Below are 24,898 nucleotides of genomic sequence, written 5' to 3' on the forward strand. Positions count from 1 at the left end.
TTTTTTATTAAAATATTAATATTTATTGTAAGCATACCTATGCTATTTGTTAACACTCTTGTTAATATGTAAATCTTTTTGGTTGATATTTTACTCATGCATGACATATATCCTTATAATTGTTGATATTGATTTAGTATATTGTTACTTTCTTTGAATTCTAAGGTAACGAAGTATCGGGAATAAAAACTATAGCATTATTCAAGATGAAGATAGATTCAGTAATTATTATTATTGAAACATACATATTTATTTTAAATTAAAACAATATGATTATATAAAAATAGATTTTGTTGACTTACAAACTGGTCTTTTCAAGAACCGACATCGTGTTCGAGGTGTGACATCAGAAATAAGAGAAGTGTTTAACAATTTTCGATGATGCTGCAAAGAGAATAATATAATACAAGCCACCCCACAATTCTTAATATCGTGTGTAGTAGAAAAAGAAATTGATAACCTTAAAATGGCATTACAAGATTTCAGAAGTGCTACCACATCAGTCAAGCTTAGTATGTCAATTCAAAGATAATAAACATGCCAAATTAGGGTAGATACAATAATAGAACTGAGACCAGAGAAACTGGTGAATATGTTGAAGCATGATAGCTGATAATAACACGTGTCGAGGTGGCACCATTACATTCCAAGCAATAGTTGCAAGTCACAGCATCAAAATATCTCTTGTAAGAGAGATCAGCTTCCGATCATTTCCATCCATTGTTGGAACTCCACTCAATAACACATTTTCTATGGGGAAATTCAATCGGTCTGCCGGGAAGTCGAGCCTTTGCATCAAGTATCTGATCTCGTGTTGCATTACTGTGGTCTAGTGTATAGTTGCGAGCTTGCGGAGGATGAGGCCTTCAGATCATCCACTATCTGACTATGTTCAGAGCCAAGGACAATGCTAGCCCAGTTGGATGACCTGTGGACTATCCTTGACGGAATCCGGTCGCTGTCTTCACCACCAGATGCTTCGTACCCATCACTGGTTGATCTTGAGCGCTGAATCCCCCTAGGTGGGATAATGCCTGGGTTGGAAATGGAATTAAGACCTCGTGCTTCCTCGGTTCCCGAAGAGGAAATGCGAAATGGATGTAGATCAGGTGAGTCCAAACTACTATCAGGAGAAGAAGCAATAACTCTAGCTGATGGCATCGGCCTGTTAGGCCAAAAAGCACTACGGGCTTCAAGCTGCAGGGGTGCTAAACTGGTGGATGTTTTAGGAACCAGGTCGCTGACATTACCGTCGGTTGCACTAGCAGAAACTTTTGCAAGACGTTCGATAGGAAGGTCAACTGGAATCCTTCCTCTTTTGTTCGTCCGACTAGGGTTATCAGGCCTCAGGACAATTCTGCCAATATTGTTCTCTGCGTCTTGCCCCTGCAGAACTTCTCGTCTAACAATTGGCTGCAGGATTTTGGATTTCTTCCTTGCCTCCGCAGCAGCTTTTGAAACTTCTTCGGCATTAAGATGAGCAAGGGTCCATGGACTAATTTTGACAGTTCCAGCATTCCTTTTCTTGACTTGTTCCTCTGGCATCATCTTCTTGCTTGTGTAATTTGCAGATGTGCCAATCTTTGGGGGTACAACATCAAACTGGGAGAAAAAAATGGAACCCTTTTCATCAACCCAAATAAGCATGACAAGAAAGCAAAATAGAAAACACAAGAAGCCCATCCTACCGCTAGGTTACTTTGTATGTTGTAAAAATGTTACACAGTTCACTTAATTTTGGGCCTAAATATGGGTAAGACTACCATGAGTGAGCAAAAAAAACAAATTACATCACAGTGATTCCATATATGTATGCAATAACAAGCAAGCATGAGGATCCAATAAGTTATCTATAATTAAGGGGATTCAAAAGCATCTTAGGTGATGGAGAACCATCTAATTTTATAAAGGATTTCAGAAAAGTTGATTCTAGGCAAAGAAATCAATAAAAAGTCATCAATTAGTTGGCCTAGAAATTCTAAGAGTTTTGTGAAAATTTAAAAACAAAATCTTTTGGTCTTTCTAGGGACTCCTTTTGTATTAAGTGTACTCTTGTATTAAGTGCACTCATTTACTATTTAAATATCCTAAAAGTCACATTTTGTTTTATTTTATTATTATTTTTTGGATAACTTTCAAGCGTTCAAATTTTAGTGGTACTGTTGTTGTAGCTAAAAAAATGAGAAAGTGTGATAAATAGACAAAAAAAAAGAGAAAATGGGGGGAGAAAAGATAAAAACCATGATCGAATAAAATAGACAAGACCATTGCATCAGTCGAGGATAAATTTTACTGGCCTTCTTTAAAGCGAGATGTTACTCAAGTGGTATCGCAATTTCACACCTGTCAAGTTACCAAAATTTGCAAACACAATAATGGCTTATACCCATTCCGTATTCACCATGACAAAATGTGAGTTTAGATTTTATTCTTGGACTTCCCGAAACAACCTATGGCAATGACTCTATTTTGGTTATTGTTGATCGATTTTAAAAAATGACCATTTTATCCCATGTAATAAGTCTGACGATGCCTCACACGTTGCTAAATTGTTCTTTCGATAAATGATTAAATTACATGGCTTGCCCCTTAACCATAGTGTCTGATAGGGATGTGAAATTTATTAGCTACTTTTGAAAATTTTTATGGAACCTATTTAGCACAACATTGAAGTTCTCTTCAACCTTTCACGCCTAAACTGATGGTCAAACTAGGACTTAACTTTACCCAATGCATAATTTGTGTATAATAACTCAATCAATCACTCCACCGGAAAAAGCACATTTCAAACTGTCCTTGGCTATACTCCTCGCACCCCCATTGACCTTGTAGCCTTTCTACTTATTTATCGTGCCTCAGAACTAACTCACTCCTTCGATCAACATATTCATAACTTACATGCTAAAATAGGACATAAAATTATCCTAAAGTAATGAAAGTTGCAAATTTGTTGCCAATGCACCTTGTAGAAGTCAAGAGTTTTAAGTTAGCGATTATGTCTTGGTTCACATTTGTCCTGAGAGATTCCTTAAAAACTCATTCAAAAAGTTATATGCTCAAGCTATTGGTCCTTTTCCCATTATCTAAAAACAAGGATCTAATGCATATATGCTCAATTTGCCTTCTAGCTTAAATATTAATCATTTAATCTAGTTTTCAATGTAGAGGATTTAATGTCATATCATGGTACTTTTAAGCCTCCTCTATCTACTAGTGTTCCTGTAGGTGACAATCCTCCCAAAGTATCGATTCTCTCACAACACAAGGATAACGTAGAGGCCATTCTTGATGACCGCCTTATCATGTCTGCTACTAGCATTACTCAATACTTTATTGTCAAGTGGCATGATTGTCCAGCTTTCGATACCACTTGGATTACCTTGGAGGAACTTTGTGAGTTTACACCAGACTTATTGGACTAGTACCTTGTAGATCACTCTCCAAGGTCGAGTTCTTTTCTACGGGGGAAGAATGATGAAGAGCTATCTAGTTTTACAAAGAATTTTAGAAAAGTTTATTCTTGGGAAAGAAATCAACAAAAAGTCATCAATTAGTTGGCCTAAAAATTCTAAGAGTTATGTTGAAAATTTAAAAAAATCTCTTGGTCTTCCTAGGCATTCCCTTTGTATTAGGTGCACTCTTGTATTAAGTGCAGTCATTTACTATTTAGATATCCAAAAAGTCACATTTTGGATTTCTAAAACGTTTATTAATTCCCTAGGAGATTACTCTTAGGAATTATGGTCTTCATTAATTATATCAAGGCTCCTAAACCCCTATAGATAGTGGAGCTTGTCAATTGATCAATATTTCAGATTTGAATGAAAAGAATTCCATCTTCTCTCTTATCTCACACTTCTCTTTCTTTCTCTTCCCATTTCTCTCTACTTCCCTAATCTATTCTACATCATTAGGATTTGGTCCTAAAGAGAAGGTAATATGACAATCACAGGAGATTGTATTTTTTCCTTATTACATTGCAAAAGCCAACAAATTCAATAAAGTAGATAACTGCTCAGGAATTTGAACGAGCAGCTTTGCTTCTTATGTTAGCTGTACTAACTATCAACAAAACCATATATATCTGGCATTTAAAAGAAATATTTTTGGCCTACTGGACTGTTGTCTAGTCAAGAAAGGTATGTGACCATAACATACCTTCTTTGTTCAGTTCCTGCTAGGTCACTTTGACATCACAAGAACATATGGTTGTGGACAATTCCACTTGCAATTCAGCCAAGAGGGAGGGATAGGAATTCTTTTTCTTAGGTGATGTGTTTTGCATTAATAGGCATGTTACCATTATTATAAGAGTTGTTTTGTTTAGTAATTTGCTTATTAATGCTTAGAGCCTTTGAAATTGGAATTGCTTCTTACAGCAAAATTTACATTCCGTTTCCTTCTAGGATCTTCTTAAACTCAAAAAGTGTTTCTAGAATATGGTTCCATGTCACTTGAGCTCAAACTGCAATCTGTAGAGCAGCTTTTGGCGTAACTAGCCGTTTAGGTTAGGCTAATCCCTCTCCTGCCTAAATTGTCATTGACTAGGAATCCGGAGGGGTTTTAGTTCCTCAATCACTTACTAAGTTTTAACAAATTTCTTAAGAGAGCTTTCTCAAGTTTGATTTACTTTATAGCCCATCCCATTTTTATGGGAGAGACTTGGAAGAGAATGATAATTTTGTTTTAACATGTTTCAATTGTGTTTGTGAGACTATGCGACCCTATTTAATTAGATAAGATATTTTATAGATCTGATTGGATTTTGATTATGATTATTGGCTAACAGAAAAAAAGTTCACTCATGGTAAGATTCCCTAGGAGATGATCTTGATGGGAGGGATTCTCTTATTTTTTTTATCATAAACCCTCTACTCTCGCCTATAAATAAACAGGACCTTGTAGGGACTACACACGATACGAGATCTATTCATAGCCTTCCTAAGTCCCTATTTCATCACTTATAGTGGTCCTATAAAGGATATGAAGAAAAAAGACGAGTCTAGTTATCCTTGCAGATTGACATCGCTATATCCTTTAGATTTGACAATGGTGCATTTGCATATAAGATAAAAGGTTTTCAAAATGACATCGAAAGGTATATAATCCTGATCTTAATCTATCATTATGGCATTAAGTTTTTTCATATAACAGTAGCATAATTATAGGCTTTATGCTTACAATTGGTATCAGAGTTTATCGTTTTGAAATCAAATAATGTAGATCAGATTTGTTTAGTATTTAGATCTGTTTATTAGCACTCTTCACATTCAAAAAGGTGTTGTTTAGTTTTGAGTGTAAAATGCTTAAACAATCTGTCTATGTTTTCAATCAGCATTCATATATTGTTTGTCTTGTCCGATCTTTGAATCTATTCCTTAGTGCTCCTCGTCTGCTTGCGAGCGATGTAATGCAGGTGGAACCACGACAGAGTGCCCGTACTTATTTGGCAGGCTACTGCCGTGTTAAAACTCTAGCTAGGAGAGTCCTAATTGAGAGGGACATTCTGTTAGGACTCTAGCTATGAGAGTCCTAATTGAGAGGGACATTCATGTAAGAGGTTTTTTCTTAGAGAAGAATTAGGAGTTGTAAGGGAATAGGAGTCTTGAGTTGGAGTCCTATTAGGAGTTGGTTAGAAGTAAGAGTCTTAAGTATGAGTCCTATTAGGAGTTAGGGTTTAGAAGCCCTATATATAGCCATGTATTCCTCCTCTTTTCATAAGCAATAGATGAATCTTTTCTGCAGCTTTTGAGCAGCAACTTGGAGGGAGGAACCCTTATAGAGTTCCAAGGAGGCTGATCCCCTAAAGAGATCAACCCCAAGTTTAGAATCTGCAAGGGTTCTAACACCTGGTATCAGAGCAGCGTTCTTGGTGTCTCGCTGCCCTTCCATAGCCATCCATCAACCCTCACAACCGCCCAAAGCAATTCCCACAATTGCTTAAAAGATTGTCGCCAAATTCCACCGTCATCTCCACCACCGCAGATCATCCTTTGATCTCCCCGTGAATTACAACAGGTTCTGGTTTCCTACCTTACTGCTGCTGCAATTTAGTTATCCCTATTCGAAAATCCAAAAAAAAAAAAAAATTCGTTCCTATATTGCTGCAAATTTTCATCGTAAGTTGCTGAAATTTTTTGACGAGAATTCTGCTATCGCAACTTACACCAATTTTCTTGCTGTTACTGCCGAAATTTTCTTGATTAAATTGGACATCCTTGCTGTCATATAAACTGAGATATTGCTGTCAATTCCCTCCTCAAATCTCTCAAATTTTTTGTGGAGATTTTGTCGAGAAACCGTTGTTTCTTCGACGATAATTCTGCTCTTACAAGACAACACAATTCTGCAGCAAACTTTCACTGATTTCTATCAAACCTATACATGCCTTTAACCCGTCAACAAAAGAGAGATCTTAACATCACAGATTTGGTGTCATATACTATGGCATCTAAGGAAACAATCAATGCTAAATTTGAAGTCTTTGAGGCACGAATGAAGGATAAGATTTGGACTCTCCTTACCGAATTCAGTTTGGGCCGACCACCAAGCCCGAAGAAATCACATCAAGGAGAGAGCTCTAACCAATCACATTATGCCCAAAGAGATGACTTCCAAGAGAGGGGAGGTTCTATGACCGACCCCAACTATTCGCGCATGAGAGTGGACTTCCTTAAATGGGAAGAAGGAGACCCAATTGGTTGGATCTCGCGCGCGGAGCGATATTTTCGGTACCATAAAACTGCGGATGCATTCATGGTGAAAATTGCAGCTATACATCTTGAAAGGGATGCCATACAATGGTTTGACTGGTTTGAACACACTTATGGAGTCCTTTCATGGCGACAATTCAAAGAAGGACTACTGATCCGCTTCGGACCAACTTATTACGAGAACATTGATGGACAACTAGCAAAGATCCGACAAACCTCCACCATTCAGGAGTACCAGACCAGGTTTGAAAGGTTATCTAATCAAACTCATGATTGGTCTGAAAAACAGTTACTGGGGACCTTTATTGAGGGCTTAAAGCCGGAGATCCGGGGAGAAGTTAAGGCGCGACAACCTTACACGCTTATGGCAGCCATCTCTTTCGCACGACTTCAAGAGGAGCGATTGAACCATGAAGCCTGGAGGACTAGGATCACTCCACGACCTACAATACTAAAGCCCTCAGCCCCCCCTACTATCAACCGAGTCCCTGCACCGAAAAGGTTAACAAGAGAAGAACTTCGGGAGCGATCTGCGAAGGGGTTATGTTGGCATTGCGACGAGCCGTGTAGCCGCGAGCATCGCTATAAAAAAGGTAGACTTCTTATGATTGAACCAGTAGAAGAAGAGGTCATTGAACATCTAAAAGAGAGCCTTGAACATGAAGAAGAAGATATGGAAGAAGAGCCACAGCCGACCAACATTACGGTACACGGACTAGCCGGCTACTCAAATCCGCAAACGATGAAAGTTGGAGGCCTTCTTAAACAACAGCCGATCACTGTTCTCATCGACACGGGTAGCATTAATAACTTCCTGAATAGTAAGGTTACTGCTCGGATGACACTGCATATGGAAGGTTGCAGCAAGTTCGATGTAAAGGTTGCCGACGGTAGAATCCTAAAGTGCAACCAAAGATGCCCGCAGGTGAAACTATTACTGCAAGACCAAGAAATTATCACCGATTTCTTCCTCCTACCAATCGATGACTATGAGGCAGTACTTGGTATAGAATGGCTAACTACACTAGGTGATGTCTCTTGGAACTTTTTTAAATTAATTATAAAATTCTACTGTAAGGGCAAACAGATCATCCTACGCGGGAAGCGCGGAAGCAACATTACCACTGTTTCGACCCAACGAATAGAGAAAGTTTTACACAAGGTAAATGGTGGCTTTTTGATGCACCTCCAGCAGCAACCAAAGGGGAAGAAAATAGAAATTGAAGATCAAAATCTTACCCAATTGCTTACTGAATTTGCCGACATATTTGCTGAACCGCGCAGACTTCCTCCTTCTCGGCAACATGACCATCGAATTCCAATCCTTCCGGGTAAGCCACCAGCGAACACTCGACTGTACCGATATCCTCACCTCCAGAAAGATGAAATTGAAAAGATCGTAAAGGAGATGCTTGAAACAGGGGTGATTCGGCCAAGTTGCAGCCCTTATTCCTCACCGGTGCTACTTGTACGCAAGGACGGAACTTGGCGGATGTGCATCGACTACCGAGCTTTAAATGGCATCATCGTCAAGGACAAATACCCAACACCAGTGGTGGATGAACTTCTTGATGAATTGAAAGGAGCTCGAGTCTTCACGAAGTTGGACCTCCGATCCGGTTACCACCAAATTCGGGTATGTGACGATGACATTCTAAAAACTGCATTTCACACACATGATGGCCATTATGAATTCTTGGTAATGCCTTTTGGACTCACTAATGCTCCTTCAACCTTTCAAAGTCTCATGAATGATATATTTCGGAGCTTTCTTCGTAAATTTGTACTGGTATTTTTCAATGATATTCTCGTTTACAGCCCTTCTCTTGAGACTCACTTTCAGCATTTACAGATTGTTTTGACGATCCTTCGGAAGAATACTCTTTTTGTTAAGCAACCAAAGTGCAGCTTTCTCCAGCAAAAAGTAGAGTACCTTGGGCATATAATATCAGCAGAAGGAGTGGCGGTAGACCCAACAAAAATTGAGGCAATGCAAGGCTGGCCGAAACCTACAAACGTGAAATTACTACGGGGGTTCCTTGGACTAACGGGCTACTACCAAAAATTTGTTAAGGACTATGGGAAGATTAGTGCACCACTCACTTCTTTACTGAAAAAAGATGTTTTCCAATGGTCGGACAAAGCCTCTGCTGCCTTCGACAAACTTAAAGCAGCCATGACAACGACGCAGGTGCTTGCGCTACCAGATTTCAATAGACCCTTCATCATTGAGGCTGACACATCTGGAGTCGGAATTGGAGCCGTTCTCATGCAAAATGGTCGACCACTCGCATACACTAGCAAGGCATTATCTCCCTCCCATCAAAACATGTCAGTATATGATAAGGAGATGCTTGCCATTGTACACGCAGTAACGAGGTGGAGACCCTACCTGATTGGCCAGCGATTTCAAATTAAAACTGACCATAAAAGCCTCAAGTACTTTTTGGAGCAAAAGATATCATCCCCTGAGTAACAAAAATGGGTAACCAAACTTCTTGGATTTGATTATGAAATTATTTACAAAAAGGGGAAAGAAAACGTTGTTGCAGATGCACTCTCACGACTACCTGAACAAGCTAAGGTTTCAGCCATCTCCCTTCCTACCACCGGTCTCCTCGAGGACCTTAGGAAAGAATGGAAGAAGGATCCAGAGATCAGCAACATCATAAAAAAATTGGAGGAGGATCCAAGTCCAATAGCCCACTACATCTGGGATTCGAGGAATCTACGCTATAAAGGTCGCATTGTGCTTATACCTGACTCCCCTTGCATCGCAATCATCTTGCATTAAATGCATTCCATACCTTCAGCAGGGCACTCTGGATTCCTAAGAACCTATAAAAGAGTGAAGAAAAATTTTTATTGGAGAGGGATGAAAAAAATTATTGCTGAATATGTGGCACAATATGATGTATGTCAACAGCACAAGGGTGAAACTGTGGCAAATCCAGGGAAGCTACAACCACTACCCATACCAGACTCAGTGTGGACTGACATCTCCATGGACTTCATTGAAGGGCTGCCATCTTCCAAAGGTAAAAGCACGATTCTTGTGGTGGTTGATCGACTTACGAAATATACTCATTTTTATGTTGTGAGAAATCCCTACACTGCTACTAGTATTGCCTAGATTTTCATAGAAAATATAGTTAAACTGCATGGGATGCCAAGGTCCATTGTAAGTGATCGTGATAGGATCTTCACTAGTAAATTTTGGACCGAGTTATTTCAGTTACAAGGCACCAAACTCAAGATGAGCACAGCGTATCATCCACAAACTGACGGCCAAACAGAGGTGGTAAATAGGTGCTTAGTGACGTAACTCCGGTGTTTCGCTAGCGACCGACCAAAAGAGTGGGCGAAATGGCTTCCCTGGGCCGAATGGTGGTATAATACTACATATCATTCATCTACAAAATGTGCCCCTTATGAAGCATTGTATGGTTGACTAGCACCTGTGATTCCAAAGTATGTAATTGGCTCGGCCAAGGTAGATCAGGTTGACCAAGAATTGATTGATAGGGACAAACTCTTACAACTGTTAAAAGATAATCTCTCTACCGCTCAAGCCAGAATGAAGCAGCAAGCCGACACACGACGAAGTGAAAGAGAATTTTCAATGGGAGATTGGGTTTATCTTCGCCTACAACCATACAAGCAACTCTCTATCAACACTCGAGCCTCCATGAAGCTATCCTCACGTTTTTATGGGCCCTATCAGATCACAGAGCGTATTGGAGCCGTGGCGTACATACTTAAATTACCTGAGGATGCCAAAATTCATCCTGTCTTCCACGTATCATGCCTAAAGCCCAAGTTGGGAGAACACGAGTCACCCCAGATCCAACTGCCCAATACAACTGAGGATGGAGTTATTCAAGCCCAACCACAAGCCATCCTCGATTGCAGGATCGTGATGCGTTGCCGACATCCCTCTACTGAAGTACTAGTGCATTGGAATAATCTACCACTTGAAGACGCCACATGGGAACCATATGAGGAGCTGAAGACCCGGTTCCCTGAGTTCATGGAATCTCAGCCTTGAGGACAAGGTTGATTTGAAGAGGGCGGGTCTATTAGGACTCTAGCTAGGAGAGTCCTAATTGAGAGGGACATTCTGTTAGGACTCTAGCTAGGAGAGTCCTAATTGAGAGGGACATTCATGTAGGAGGTTTTTTCTTAGAGAAGAATTAGGAGTTGTAAGGGAATAGGAGTCTTGAGTAGGAGTCCTATTAGGAGTTGGTTAGAAGTAAGAGTCTTAAGTAGGAGTCCTATTAGGAGTTAGGGTTTAGAAGCCCTATAAATAGCCATGTATTCCTCCTCTTTTCATAAGCAATAGATGAATCTTTTCTACAGCTTTTGAGCAGCAACTTGGAGGGAGGAACCCCTATAGAGTTCCAAGGAGGCCGATCCCCTAAAGAGATCAACCCCAAGTTTAGAATTTGCAAGGGTTCTAACATGCCGACAACAGCTCTGTTAAGGGTAGTAGCCTCCGTTGGTCATCAGCCCTATCACGGAAAATGGCTACGTAGATGGCAATTGTCGCTGCATTGTTGCTGCCTATGTGCAACAACCTAAGCGACATGCCTTGGTCACTAGTGGTTGCACACATAGCGATGCTGCTACGTGCCATAGCAGAGCAAGGCAGTGTGCTACCTTTGACCGATGGCTACAGCGATGCCGCTGTGGCAGCGTCTGTTGGACGCGAATAGCATCTACGAGACGCTGATGGCCATGGTTCAAAGTGGCTCCGTAGCGGCCACAAGGGTCGCTGATTGACTGTGAACACGCGCAACTAATGAGACTCGCCCAACGGTGATAACCGTGCGCAAGGGAAGGGAGCACCGATAAGGGAGTCACCGATCAGTTATGGAGGGAATTCGAGCCAACGATGCGTAGGCGGTGGACAACCGTGCACCATGGCAACCACATGGCTTACACAGGCTAACAATAGTTGAGAAGGGAATAAAGTTTCACCCATTAAAATTATAGTTTTGAACTTATGAATTCTTTTAATTTCAGTCAATGTCCTCGATAGTTTTGCCTTTAGAAATCAGATATTTGCATTGTATCATGATAAAATTATAATTTTGCCCTTAAAAAATCAAATATTTTTTACTTATGTCCTCAACCATAAAATTGATTAATTTGATTGACCTTAATCAAATATTTTGATTGGACTTGATTCTGGCTATATTTTGGTCGCTTGATTGGATTTAGATTTGATCAATCTTGTTTTGATTGAATTTGGAAAAAGTCAAATTTTGATCATTTTTTTTATCTTAATCAACTTTAATTTTAACTGACCTAATTGGGCTGATGTTTAGCCTGCTAGCCAATATTTGGGTAGCCCAATTCTGGGCTTACCCAATTAAAATGGTTGAATAGGTTTCATACGAAATTTAAAAAATATAAATTATGATTTTTTTATACTTTTCTTATATGAAATATTGATAAAATTTTTGATTATGTTAATTAAATCAGTGATTTAAAAAGCACTAGGCGCCAAAAGATACTAAGGTCCAAAAACGCCCGAGGTGCTAAACGATCGCCTAAGCAAAGCGAGACACTAAAATATAAAAATATATAATATAATTAATAAATATAATTATTTAAATAAAAATATGATATTAAATAAATAAAATCTTATAAAATCACAATATCACATTAACAAAAAGTCTCAAAATTCAAAACAATAACAATAATTTCAAATAAATAAAAATTAATAGTATTAAAATTAAAATAATATATTATTAATCTAATAAATAAAAATACTATTACTAGTATACAGTTAGTAGTATAGTGTTAATATACTGTTAACAATATACTACCAAAGTGAGAAAAGTGTGAGTAAGAGGAAGATCGAGGCCGTTGACTGAGAGCAGCGACAACGACAACGAGAGCGACGAGCGATGACAATGGTAGCGATAGCAACGAGCAGTGGCAGTGGGAGCGGTGAGCGATGACAGTGGTAGCGACAATGGGAGTGGCGAGCGATGACAGTGGCAACGACAGCGGCGATAGTGGCAGCAGTAGCAGGAGCGGTGAGCAGCGGGAGCGAGAGTGGTAGTAGCGAGCAACGATAGCGGGAGCGGGAGCAGTGAGCGATAACAGTGACAGCGAGCAGCGGCAGCGAGAGTGACGAGTAGGGTTAAGGGTGGGAAGTCGCAAGAGAAAGGTTGATATCGATGCTTTAGTTGGTTTGATTGAACCAACTAAAGCACCGGAGACTGAACCAGACCTAAAACGCTGGTTCGGTCGCCTGGTTTAACCCGGGCACTCGCTCGAAGCACTTGGTGCTTGGGCTCGGGCGATGGGTCTCTTTGAAGCACACCGCCTAGAAATGAAGGGAGATGCTCGGGCCTTATCTCGCCTCGCCTGAGCGCCAATTAAAATTACTGAATTAAATTATATTTATATTATTGTATTGGTCTCGTAACCATTAAAATGGCTTAGACCAATAAATTATAAAATTAATTAAAAAATTAGTCATAAATGATAATAAAAATAATAATATTTATAATGATACATATAATTAGGAATTTAAATAATCCCAAAAGAGAATTTACTTCAAATAAGGATAATACTATTTTGGATATCTTTGTAATTTAAGGTTATTTACCCAAAAATAACAATACTATTCTACAAGGATAATATTAGTCCTCCTTAAATAATTTTAAGTAAACATTAGATATGTCAATATTTCATCCAAAGATGAAATATGGATAATATTAATAGTTTATCATATTTTGGATACTCAAAATATTAATGTTGTTTTATATTTTACAATGGTACTACCTTCCGTATACTCTCATGCTTCTAGTATCCCTATACTCTCTAGTATAAATTAATCAGAATTGTTAGAGCATATGTAGTTCACACTGGGTGTATCAGATCTTCACCTAGCATTGCTTGTTGAAAAGCTAACAAACTTAACTGATGGAAGCACAATAAAATATATTAATAAAATAAATGCTTAGGTTAGATCTAATAGGCTCAATCTAATATTTATAAAAATGATAATTGTAAATAACATCAAGACTTCATTACTGCCTATAATTAGAGCACAAAAATATTTGAGGGCTATAGAAGATAGATTTAAATATGCTGATAAGTCAGTGGCTAATACATTAATGAGAGAACTAACTACGGCTCAGTATGATAGCCCTTGAGGAATTCAAGATCATGTCCTCAATATAATTGAAAAAACTATAAAACTTAAAACATTAGGTAAGAATGTGGATGAGTCTTTTCTCATTTATAATTATCTTTCTCCTCAAGCTTAGGTCATTCAAGATTAATTACAATATAAATAAGGATAAATGAGACTTGAATAAGCTGACTAGCATATGTGTTCAAGAAGAATTAAAGTTAAGGCATAAAAGATCTCATAATATTCTGTCTATTATTCAAGGAGTTGGTAACAAGAAAAGAAAATTGAAATGTCATCCACCAAATAAATTTGCGGGTTTGAAACTACTAAACAAACTAATAAAAAGAAAACCTTCACAATAAAATGATTCTTTTGTGGCAAGAAATAACATATGAAAAAAGACTACGTTAAATGCAAGACTTGGTTTAAAAAGAAAGGTATAAACTCAACCTTTGTATGTTTCAAATTAAATATTATTAAGATTTCTTCTAATACCTAGTGGATTGATTTTGATATTTCAACTAATATTATCAATAATATACAAGGATTTCTTATAACTCGAAAATCAAAAGAACATAAAAGATTTATTGTTATGGGGAATCATCTTAAAGCAAAAGTGATAGCAATGGGAACTTATCACCTACACCTATAGACAGGTCATCTGATAGATCTTACAAACACATGTTATGTACTATTTCTATAAACTTAATTTCTCTATCTAGAATTAATGAGTTAAGATATTATCTTTCTTTTAGTAATGATAAATTTAATATATTTTATGATTTACTATAATTGGTTATGAAATTATGTGTGATGGTTTATACAGAATTAATTTAAATCTTGAGCTTACAAAGATATTAATAACATTGCAATCATATATTAGATTGAAACGTAGTTTCAATGATAAGAAATCTTCTATAATATGACATAAACGTTTGGGGCATATCTTCAATAAAAGAATTAAAAATTTTGTGAAGAATAATATTTTAGAAAATTTAGGCAGCATTGATTTTGATATTTGCATATATTACATTAAAAGAAAACAAACTAAACACATAAAAAAATACATTATAAGAAGTAAAGAACTCCTTGAGATTATTCATACTGATATTTGCAAATTGCTTCATATTCCCTGTTTTAATGGAGAGAGATATTTCATTACATTTATAGATGACCTGTTAAGATATAACTATGTGTATCTAATACATAATAAGTCTCAAGCTGTTGACGCTCTTGAGGTGTACATAAATGAAGCCAAAAGACAATCAGATAGAGAAGTCAAAATTGTAAGATACGATAAGAGTCGTGAATTTTATGGTAGATATGATGTCAAGTCATAATCTTGGTCCTTTAGATATATTCCTTGAAACGCGGGATATTTGTGCTCAATATGCCTTACTAGGTGTACTACAACAGAATGACATTGCTAAGAGGAAAAATCGTATTTTTATGAACATGATTAGGAGCATGATAAGTTATTCCACTATACCTATTAATATGGGGTGAAGCTCTTATGACAACTATGTATATCTTGAATTGGGTTCCTAGTAAGTCGGTTTCATAACCCAATTTAAGTTATGAACCGATAGAAAACACAATTTGAGATATCTATATATTTGGGATTATTCCACATGGATAAGAGTCTTCAATCCACATAAAAAGAAATTGGATCTAAGAATCATTTTTGGATAATTCATTAGTTACCCAGAAAAATTCAAGAGATACAAAATTTATTACCCTAACCATAATATGGGGATAGTAGGTACTGATTATTTTATATATATGATATATGAGTTGATATTCCTTTATCATTTCCTATTCGAGAGGTTATTATTCCTCAAATCATTGTCCACATAATATTCATGTTGCTGCTAATTATTTTGTGGAACAACCATAATTATCAATTTTTAAAAATACTCAAAGGGAAAGCTATTTCTGATGATTATGTTATATATCTAAAAGAATCAAATTATGATATAGGAATAAAAAAGAACCTCTTATCGTTTTCACAAGTCATGGAAAATATCGATCTTGAAAAGTGATACAATGTAATGAAAGAAAAGTTGAAATCGATGGACTAGAAAAGTGTCTAGGAACTAATTAAATTTTTTAATAATTATAAAAGAGTCGATTGGAAATGAGTCTTTAAGACAAAACATGACTCAAAGAGCAATATCAAACGATACAAAGCTAGACTTACAACTAAAAGTTTTCTAAAAAAATACATCGAATATAATGAGTTCTTTTCTCAAATTTCTAAAAATGACTCGTTGAGGATCGTAATGACATTAATAACTCATTATGATCTTAAGTTACATCATATAAATGTGAAAAAGATATTTCTAAATCGGGATCTAAATAAGAAAATTCACATGGAATAACCTGAAGGATTCGTAGAAAAGAAAAAGAAATTTTAGGCTTACAAACTTAGGAAATCTATATATGGCCTTAAATAAACTTTCAAACAATGATATATAAAATTTCATGATACCATTATTTCTTTCGAGTTTAAGAAAAATGTTATTGATCAGTGTATGTATTTAGAGGCCAATGGGAGCAAATTTATTATATTGGTCTTATATGTGGATGATATTTTGCTTGTCAACAGTGAGCTTAGATTATTGCACGGAACTATGAAATTTCCTATTAAGAATTTTAAGATGGTTAATATGAATGAGACAGCTTATGTTATTGGCATTGATATATCTATTGATAAATCTCAAATATTGCAAGAACTGTCTCAAAAAGGATATATTGAGCGAGTCTCCAAGAGATTTAGTATGTTGTTTTGTTCACCTAATGATATACCTATTACTAAAGGTAAAAAATTCAGTCAAAGCTAGTGTCCTAAAAATGACTTAGAAAGTAATCAAGTGAAAGATATTCTTTATGCATCCATAGTTAAAAGTTTATTATAGCTTAAACCAAGGTTCGCCGTACCGTACCGTACCGGCGTTTCGACCCAGGCTCGGTACCGGTACGGTACGGTATACCGCTCGGTACACCCAGGTGTACCGAGCGGTACACTCACGTGTACCGAGCACTGTGCACTGCTACAGTACAGTACTGTACACTGCTACAGTGTCGGTACGGTACGGAGTGATCCGCGTACCGCTGGCCTGTCGGACCGGTACGTACCGCCCGTACCGGGCGGTACAGTCCGGTACGGCAAACCTTGGCTTAAACCAGTACGAGACAAGATATCAATCTTATATTTGAAATGTTGGGCAGACACCAAAGCAACCAGGAATAGAATATTGGAAAGCTGTAAAGTAAGTTATAAGATATTTGTAGGAGATGAAAAACTATATGCTCATATACAAAAGATCAAATTAGCTTAAAGTGATGGGATATTCAGATATTGCTTTTGCAAATTACCTTGATAGTAAGAAGTCCACTTAAGAATTCATATTTATATTAGTTAGAGAGGCAATTTCTTGGAAAAGTACAAAACATTCACTTATTGCATCATCAATAATAGAAGTTGAATTTGAGGCCACAAATTAGGCTTTATGGTTGTGAAATTTCATCTTAGGACTTAGAGTAGTCGATTTAATTGTCAAGTCGCTGAAGATATTTTATGATAACATCGTGACAATTTTCTTCTCTAGCAATGACAAGTACTTTACTTGGTGGTTGGAGAAGGTATTCAGAAACAATAAGTGTCAATTGAGAACCTAAGTACCACCTTGATGATAGCTGATCCATTACTAAAGTTTTACAGCCTAAAGTGCCTAAAGAATATTTTCTTAAAATGAGGCTTATAAGCAAGCTATAAAAGATATGGTGATACAAGTTTATGTGAAAATTATTATTGATATTTTTTTTTTCTTAATTAATGTTATTCATTTCTATTATCATGTTTACATTTATATTTATACATATTATAGTTGAATATGATAATAGGATTATCTTAACAAGGCAAATTATAGGGGTTGTTATAGATTATATTAAGAAAGACTAACAATGTTATGATACATAAAACGGAGTATGATATCGATAACATATAACCAGTGTTACTCGTATTGGTAGTCAGCCTTAATGCAATATTGTTGTGCTTATTAGACTTATTGGCTTGTTTTAAAATTCATGATCATCCATAAAATACTTTTCAAAATTTTTAAAATACAACTAGGTAAAATTATTTTTAAATAAAATTTTATTTTATTTATTTTGATTTTGAATTTCTTTTATATCTTATCAATTAATGGATCAAGTGGGTGAATGTTAGATTATGTAATCTTATTTAATTAGGTAAGATGTATCATAGATCTGATTAGATTTTGGTTATAATTATCGGTTAATAAAAAGAAAGTCCACTTATGGTAGGATTTCTTAGGAGATGATCTTGATGGGAGGGACTCTCCTACTTTCTTATCCTAGATCTTTTGTTCTCATCTATAAATAGATAGGACTTCGTAGGAACTACACACAATAAAAAATCTATTTTTAACTTTCTTAAGTCCCTATTTCGTCGCTTATAGTGGTCCTGTTAAGGATAGAAAAGAGAAGACGAATCTAGTTATCCTTGTAGATTGGCATCACTGTAGCTTTCGGATTCAACAACAATGCATTTGTAGATTAGATAAGGTTTTTTAAAATGGCATCGAAAGGTACACAATCCTGATCTTAATCTATCTTTATTTGATTTCAATTCTAGCATTAAGTTTTTCCATATTCCATATAATAGTAAAATATTTTCAGTTTTTATGCTTCCAGTATTTACATGTTGATTGTTGATAGTTGAAATCAAGAAAAACATGCAAATTGTTTTTTGGTAAAGACTCACAACTTTGGGATATTATCATTCAAGCACAATCAAACTCAGGATTCAACAATCTTAAATGCAATAAGACAGCAACTAAATTTTCAAGAGACTAGGACTCAAAGCGAGCATGTAAACAAGAATATAAATGTATTTTTTATCAATCAGAAAAAAGAAAGAAAGTGAATTGTATATTTATTTTTGACTTAACACATCAAAACCAGACAGAACAAGAAAACCCACTAAAATAGCTTGACAAGAGTGCTTTTTTGTTTTTTTTTTTAAATGCTTTATCGATCATATTCTAAGTAATAAATGATAAAAAAATTGCTTCACCTAAAATGTCCACAGATGTTAGTCGCTAATAGTGATTCTTCAAATACAGCTTTTTCTTGTCTTATTTGTTCTTAGTTACGTTCTGAGTGTTGTGAAACCTTCAGAAGAAAGATACACGTGGTACCTGATCTTCAAGGAATAGTCTTGGTGGAGTACACCATGCCCCTCGATGAAATGCATTGAAAGAACTGGTGCTGCTTATTCCGGTGAAGGAACTCACTTGAGACATTTGTGGACTTTGTTGTTCATCAACAGCATGTTGTTCCTGCTCCTGCTCCCTCAAAGCTATGATGTAATCATACGTACTGATTCCCTGTGACCACATCCTTGCAAATATTAATTAATATAAGGTAGCCTAAATTGATGACTTTGCAATCAACTACTATTTCTATCATATTCTATATTAAAGATATATTATATTTTGATCACAAATTGTAACAAAGTCAGTTGTGTATTAGATATGAATAGAGCATTGTTAACATGGATGCATCTTAGATGTCAAAACAAAAAAAATGGCATCTTCCTAAAAGCAGTAGAACTATTTTGCTAATAGCAGAAAGAGAGTTTCAGCAATAATTTACCTTTTTTATCAGAAGTATGTGGAAGAAGAAAAGTTGTGCGACTGGTAGAGTGGCAACCATGGCTAAGAAGGTACAGGAAGCCTGCAAATGTAGAGCCACAGTGTCAGATAATTAGGTGAGGTATTGAAGAGTCATTTTCATCACTATCTGTGGGTACATTTATTAAACTCCTACTTCAATAACTCACCACCACCACGATAAATGGTATTAAAGAGAAGCTGCTTCCCAACTTTGAGATGATTTCTGCAGAGAACCGCTTTCGTTCAAGAGAACAGAGTATTAACACGAGGATCCCAATCAACCACTGCAGAATAAGCTGGCCCAAGGTGCACAAAGCATGGAGACCTGACAATAGTCAATCAGCATGAAGAGGACCCAACAAAATGCATGCTATCAGGTCCATGGTTCAGTCTGCAGTTAGTGTCTTCTTAGTAGGCACACTAATAGGACTATCACGTCTGCAGGCATATGATGATGCTCCTTACAAATGTAACCACCTTAGCAAATAAAAGTACTTGCACTTACCAAGAGAAGAGAAGATACCATGAGGATGAAGAACCTTTTATAGTTTTTTCTTCCTATACAGTTGTTGATCCACTATAAAATAAAGGCAAGATATTAAGAATTGGATATCATCCTCAGAAAGAGAAGCAAGAACTTAGAGGTGTGAACATTCTCACCCTACAATGATGATCGAATCCGTCCACACATTTGTCACAAACTCTACAATGCTTACTATACTTCAACACCTGCAGAACGAGTGGCCCAAGTTATATATAAGAGAGAAGAACAAAACTAATAGAAAGTACATTAGATTATTGTTTTCCTTGAAAAGGTATGTATGAATTCCTAGAAAAATATCTTTTTGGTCTTATCTTTATATCCACAACTTAAATGTGCTTAGTTAAATGCTGCGATGAACAGCCAGAAAAAAATATGCAACTAATCATCTTTTATCCAAATAGTGAACAATTTTTAATTATTACACATTTTTTGTTTCATGCATAGTCCTAATGCCAACAGGAAAATGTGAGGGCTTGCCACCTCACAGTAAATTGCAAAGGATGTGGATGAAAGCTTAGAAAAAAAAGTCAATGAATAGACTGGACACAAAATTTCAAGTACACATACTTGCAACATTAACAATTCAAATCTTAGAGATAACTAAATGCTTTCCTGTCGCCAAAAGTGAGCACTTGAGTCAATGATAGCTGACTGCATAGAACACAGCACATAGTTCTCCCTTTTCTCAACTTAGATTAACACTAAAACCTCCGGGTAAAACAAAATAATGTTTGGTGCTGCCAAGTGCCAACTATAGACGCAATGAAAAGAGGACCCTGGGGGCATAGACAAAACCCACCATTTAGAGAATAACAAAATTGGAAAACAGAATTGAAATATCCTTTATTCAGTTGTTTCCAGCATTACTTAGCTCATCGATAGAAAAGGGATGAACCACAATTCAAAATATAATTTCTCATAATACCTATGGAAAACATATGTTTTTCCTAACAGTAAGTCACACATGATGAAACGGCCAAAGGTGCACATTACTTAAGAGTTAAAGGCACCTTCTGTTTCGCACATGATCAAAGCATAATTAGAAAAACATATCTGACTCAGTTTGTGACTATGTCCTAGAGCATAACTAGATTATATCCACCTTTTTCAATTCAAGGAAATATCCAATATAAAATATTCCAGGAAAAATTACAAATCAAATTAGTTGATTTTGAAGCAGCATGACTTCAGGAGAAGGTCCAAGGAGTAAAATGCAACATGATTGATGACAAAGAACCTATATGGTGAAATAATATAGTATGTTATTATTTTTTGGTATGTTTTTAGTTTTTGGCATACCTCAACATCACACAGACTGCAGTAAAACATGCCTTCCTCACTCAGTTGCTGTTCAGAAGACTGCTCATGTGAATGACACCAATTACATATAAAAGACATTCCACAACAGCTTAAAAATGCTGCCATCCAAGTCATAGTGTAGCCAGGCAATCTCTCACTTTCAGAATGTAATTCATCCCTAGTGGCATCCGAGTTGATGTTCCCATCAAGTTGCATTTCGGCAGTTGTTTCAATGTTTAGTTCCTTTGTTGAGCCTTCTTGCTTAGATACCTCGGCAAGAATCTGTTCTCTGTGATCCTCTAGTTTAAGATGCTTCTTGGATTTGAAAATACCAGGGTCACCAGGATCTGTTGCTGCACAGCACACGTATAAGCAAAAGACGCACATAACCTGACAAGACACACGAACGACATTAGACTCTGCATGTTGCCACCTGCATCTCTTTTGCAGTGAGATCTTGAAAAAAGAAATACGAAGTTAAATACTTCTCAAATTGTGTATGTGCATCATTTCTTGAATAGAACAGTTGTGGTCTAGCAGAATATTCACAATTTAAAAATGTGGGCTTATCATTTTTACACATCATAGATAATGACTTTTTCAAAGTATATATGTTGTCTGTGGAAGGGTATGAAACAATATTTAATCAGAAATTTTCTTACTTTGCTAGAAATAGCACACAAGTTTCACACCATTGAACATAATCCAAAGTGACTAAGAAATGAAACCAATTCACATCAATCTATCTTGTTGATAGCAGGGATTCTAGAGCATATGCAGTAAGTGCAAATGCCGCACATGCTATCATATATATTCTCTTCAAATTTATTGTCTGTTTACTTGATGCCTTATGCAATTTTAGGTGCATCCTTCAAAGCTATCCAGAATGAACAGATCAAGTACATTTGTCTTTTAAATGCTTGATCTGCACAGCACAAGAGGGAAGCAAGAATGAGAGTATTGATGGACCTGGCAATCAAGTTATAGGAAACTTGAAGATTTTTTTTACAAAAGCGAAGTTTAATATATTAATATATTTAGAGGTAAGGAAACTTTATGGCCGCATAATTGACCCTCCCTAGATCCCGCATTAGTAGGAGCCTTGTGCATTAGGCATGCCCTTCTAATAGATGTTTAGTTCATGAGATCCAAAATTCTTCCATACACCATAATCTACCTTTAGCAGCTTGATTACTCTGCTTGATCCTACCTTGCAAAGACAGGATGCAAAAAAGGCATCATGCTAGACAACATATATTCTGTGCCTTCATTGATTATCTTACCATTATAGTCATGGTTCTTCCTGTCAAATCAATGGTTCTAGAGTCTAAAATGACCTCTCGTATTAGTCAAAGTTCATATATATGTAAGTTGGAGAATTAATCAGCTAGAGTATATACATTTACTCATTTACTGGTTATCAGAAACTTCCCTGACATTTATGACATGAATCATGGATACCTATCCCAGTAATTTTTATAAACTTGGAAAGACATTATCAGTTTTTTATCACTAGAGTAAGACCCATCTTATTGGAACAGTTACACAGATCTTTCCCTGTCGCTCAACCCTAATCAGTTAAAAACACTAGAGCAATTTAACAATCAATGCAAGTTGCAATGGTACATTGAAATTGTAGTTTAGAGAAGAATCTAAAGGATATCCACTTGTTTTTATTTTCCTAATCAGGTATTGAATTCTTTTGAAAAATGAATGGACATTGCAGAATCCAGGATTGCAGATGCATTTCAAACGTTTATGAAGAAACTTAGAAGAGGCAAAACAAATATTAAACAAATAAGACCGACATTGTGCTAAAAAGTAATTGGAATGATACAAATCTGATGGAAATAACAAGCCACCAAGAACTGGACAGAGAAATGCACAAGATGAGACATTTATAAAAGAGAAATGAAAATCACAGGAGGAAACAATTCAGAATGGTGTTACCAAAATGGATTACCAGGGGAGTGTAAAGCCCCATTATCACATACTGAAACAGCTTCTTTCCAACAAATGGGACGAAGAACACATAGAAAGCAAACCCCAGTGCAAGAAAAACGGCTATTGCTACCACCTGCCCTCAGTAAAGCGAAAAAAAATAAGGATCGGTTAGGCACCTTTTAAACATAAGCAAAAGAAATCTAGCCAAACCCATAGAAGCAAAGGAAGAAGTAAAGAAGTAAAAAATAAAGGAAGATACCTGAAGAGGATGGTAAGGAAGTTGCCACCCATGCTTCCTCATTTTTCCAGATCCTGGTCGATGGGAGAAATACCAAGCTGAGAGATGGCTTAAGATTTAGATTTGAAGAAGCCAAAGTCCAACTTGAACCCACACAAGAAAGAAAGAAAAAGAGAGAGAGAGAGATGTCCTCTTCTCCCTTAAATCTCTTTTATCAGGGGAATAACGATGGATAAAGGATGTGGCCACAGATGGAAACCATAAGCCTTCGGTATTGGAACCTCAGCATGCTAAATAAGAAGCTCAGTGATATGGGATAAGTGAAAAGGGAAAAATAATTCTTGCTTCAGGAACCATAAATGCACTCAAGAGTTCAGACTTATGGGGGAAAGCAATGCGCTGTTGGGCTGTTCTTGTCCTGTGAAACCTTTCCCAAGAACAAACGATCTGGCTGGTATGCTCGAGGCAAATAGCCTCAAGACAGAGACTTTCAGATGGTGCTCCTCCAGCATCGAGGGAGAGAGAGAAAGAGAGCGAGAGAGGCGAGAGTCCAGATTGTGCTACTTAGCCTTGTTTGATCTTATAATTACCAAGATAACCTAATTGGCTCCCTACAGCCTACGGTCCCAATATGTCGCTGTTACCTTAGGCAAGAACTAGGGCTTGGGGTCAGAGATCATAGAGGAGATTGTGCTATTCTGTTGAACTTAGCCCTTGGCAATCACCGTCGGGCAAACCTATTTACCATCTCTCTCTCCTCTCTCTCTCTCTCTCTCTCTCAAAGGTGCTTGAATAACTCTTTTTATCTTTTAAGACGGCTGAAACAGGACACCTAGTTGGTCTATCATTTTATAGGAAGGAGTGCCTTCAGAGAAGATCGACAAAAGATGTGGACTCGATGAATAGAACCTACTAATTGGCATCTTGTCATACGTCTGGCTGGAAAAAGAGATGGCAGAATTAATCTCCTAAAAGGCAGTTGATGTTGAATCCAAGATTTGGCCATAAACAGTGTAAGGTCAATGCCCTATAAACCAATGGCCCTAATTGTCCTTTCTCATACAGACAGCACCAAAAACCTGCGACAGTGGAAGATGAATGATACTCCGGTACTTGTCCTGTGGCACATTGTATTTAATACTAGGATGTTGTTCAATCATTTGAGAACAAATTACATAGGCAAGATTGTTTTCCCCCTAAAATAGTGGGATATGCCAGACACTCTGAGACTCCCATCTTTGCTGCAAGCTTAACCTTGGAATCTCTGGATCTATGTTCTGAGATCCACAGATACGTCTTCTT

The 24,898-nt window shown here is 36.8% G+C and overlaps 1 protein-coding gene across 1 annotated transcript; it reads right to left on the reverse strand.

The window, feature by feature from the left end:
• Positions 1–437: 437 nt before the first annotated feature.
• Positions 438–23,801, reverse strand: LOC135638040 (probable protein S-acyltransferase 22). The gene is made up of 9 exons (XM_065150969.1): positions 23,618–23,801; positions 23,378–23,491; positions 21,415–21,804; positions 20,232–20,300; positions 20,077–20,148; positions 19,739–19,867; positions 19,552–19,632; positions 19,095–19,283; positions 438–1,602 (listed from the first exon to the last, which is right to left on the reverse strand). The coding sequence occupies exons 1-9, from the start codon at positions 23,657–23,659 to the stop codon at positions 820–822; spliced, it is 1,869 nt and encodes a 622-aa protein (XP_065007041.1). The 5' UTR covers positions 23,660–23,801; the 3' UTR covers positions 438–819.
• Between the last annotated feature and the right edge of the window lie 1,097 nt (positions 23,802–24,898).

Source organism: Musa acuminata, chromosome BXJ3-5 (genome assembly GCF_036884655.1).
Source record: "Musa acuminata AAA Group cultivar baxijiao chromosome BXJ3-5, Cavendish_Baxijiao_AAA, whole genome shotgun sequence".
In the NCBI taxonomy this organism is placed as follows: domain Eukaryota; kingdom Viridiplantae; phylum Streptophyta; class Magnoliopsida; order Zingiberales; family Musaceae; genus Musa; species Musa acuminata.

Coding starts and splice junctions, on each gene's coding strand:
- LOC135638040 (XM_065150969.1), bottom strand. CDS start 23,659: ATGAGGAAGCATGGGTGGCAACTTCCTTACCATCCTCTTCAG. Junction 21,805..23,377: donor TGGGGCTTTACACTCCCCTG/GTAATCCATTTT, acceptor GTGTCTTGTCAG/GTTATGTGCGTCTTTTGCTT. Junction 20,149..20,231: donor GATTCGATCATCATTGTAGG/GTGAGAATGTTC, acceptor TTTATTTTATAG/TGGATCAACAACTGTATAGG.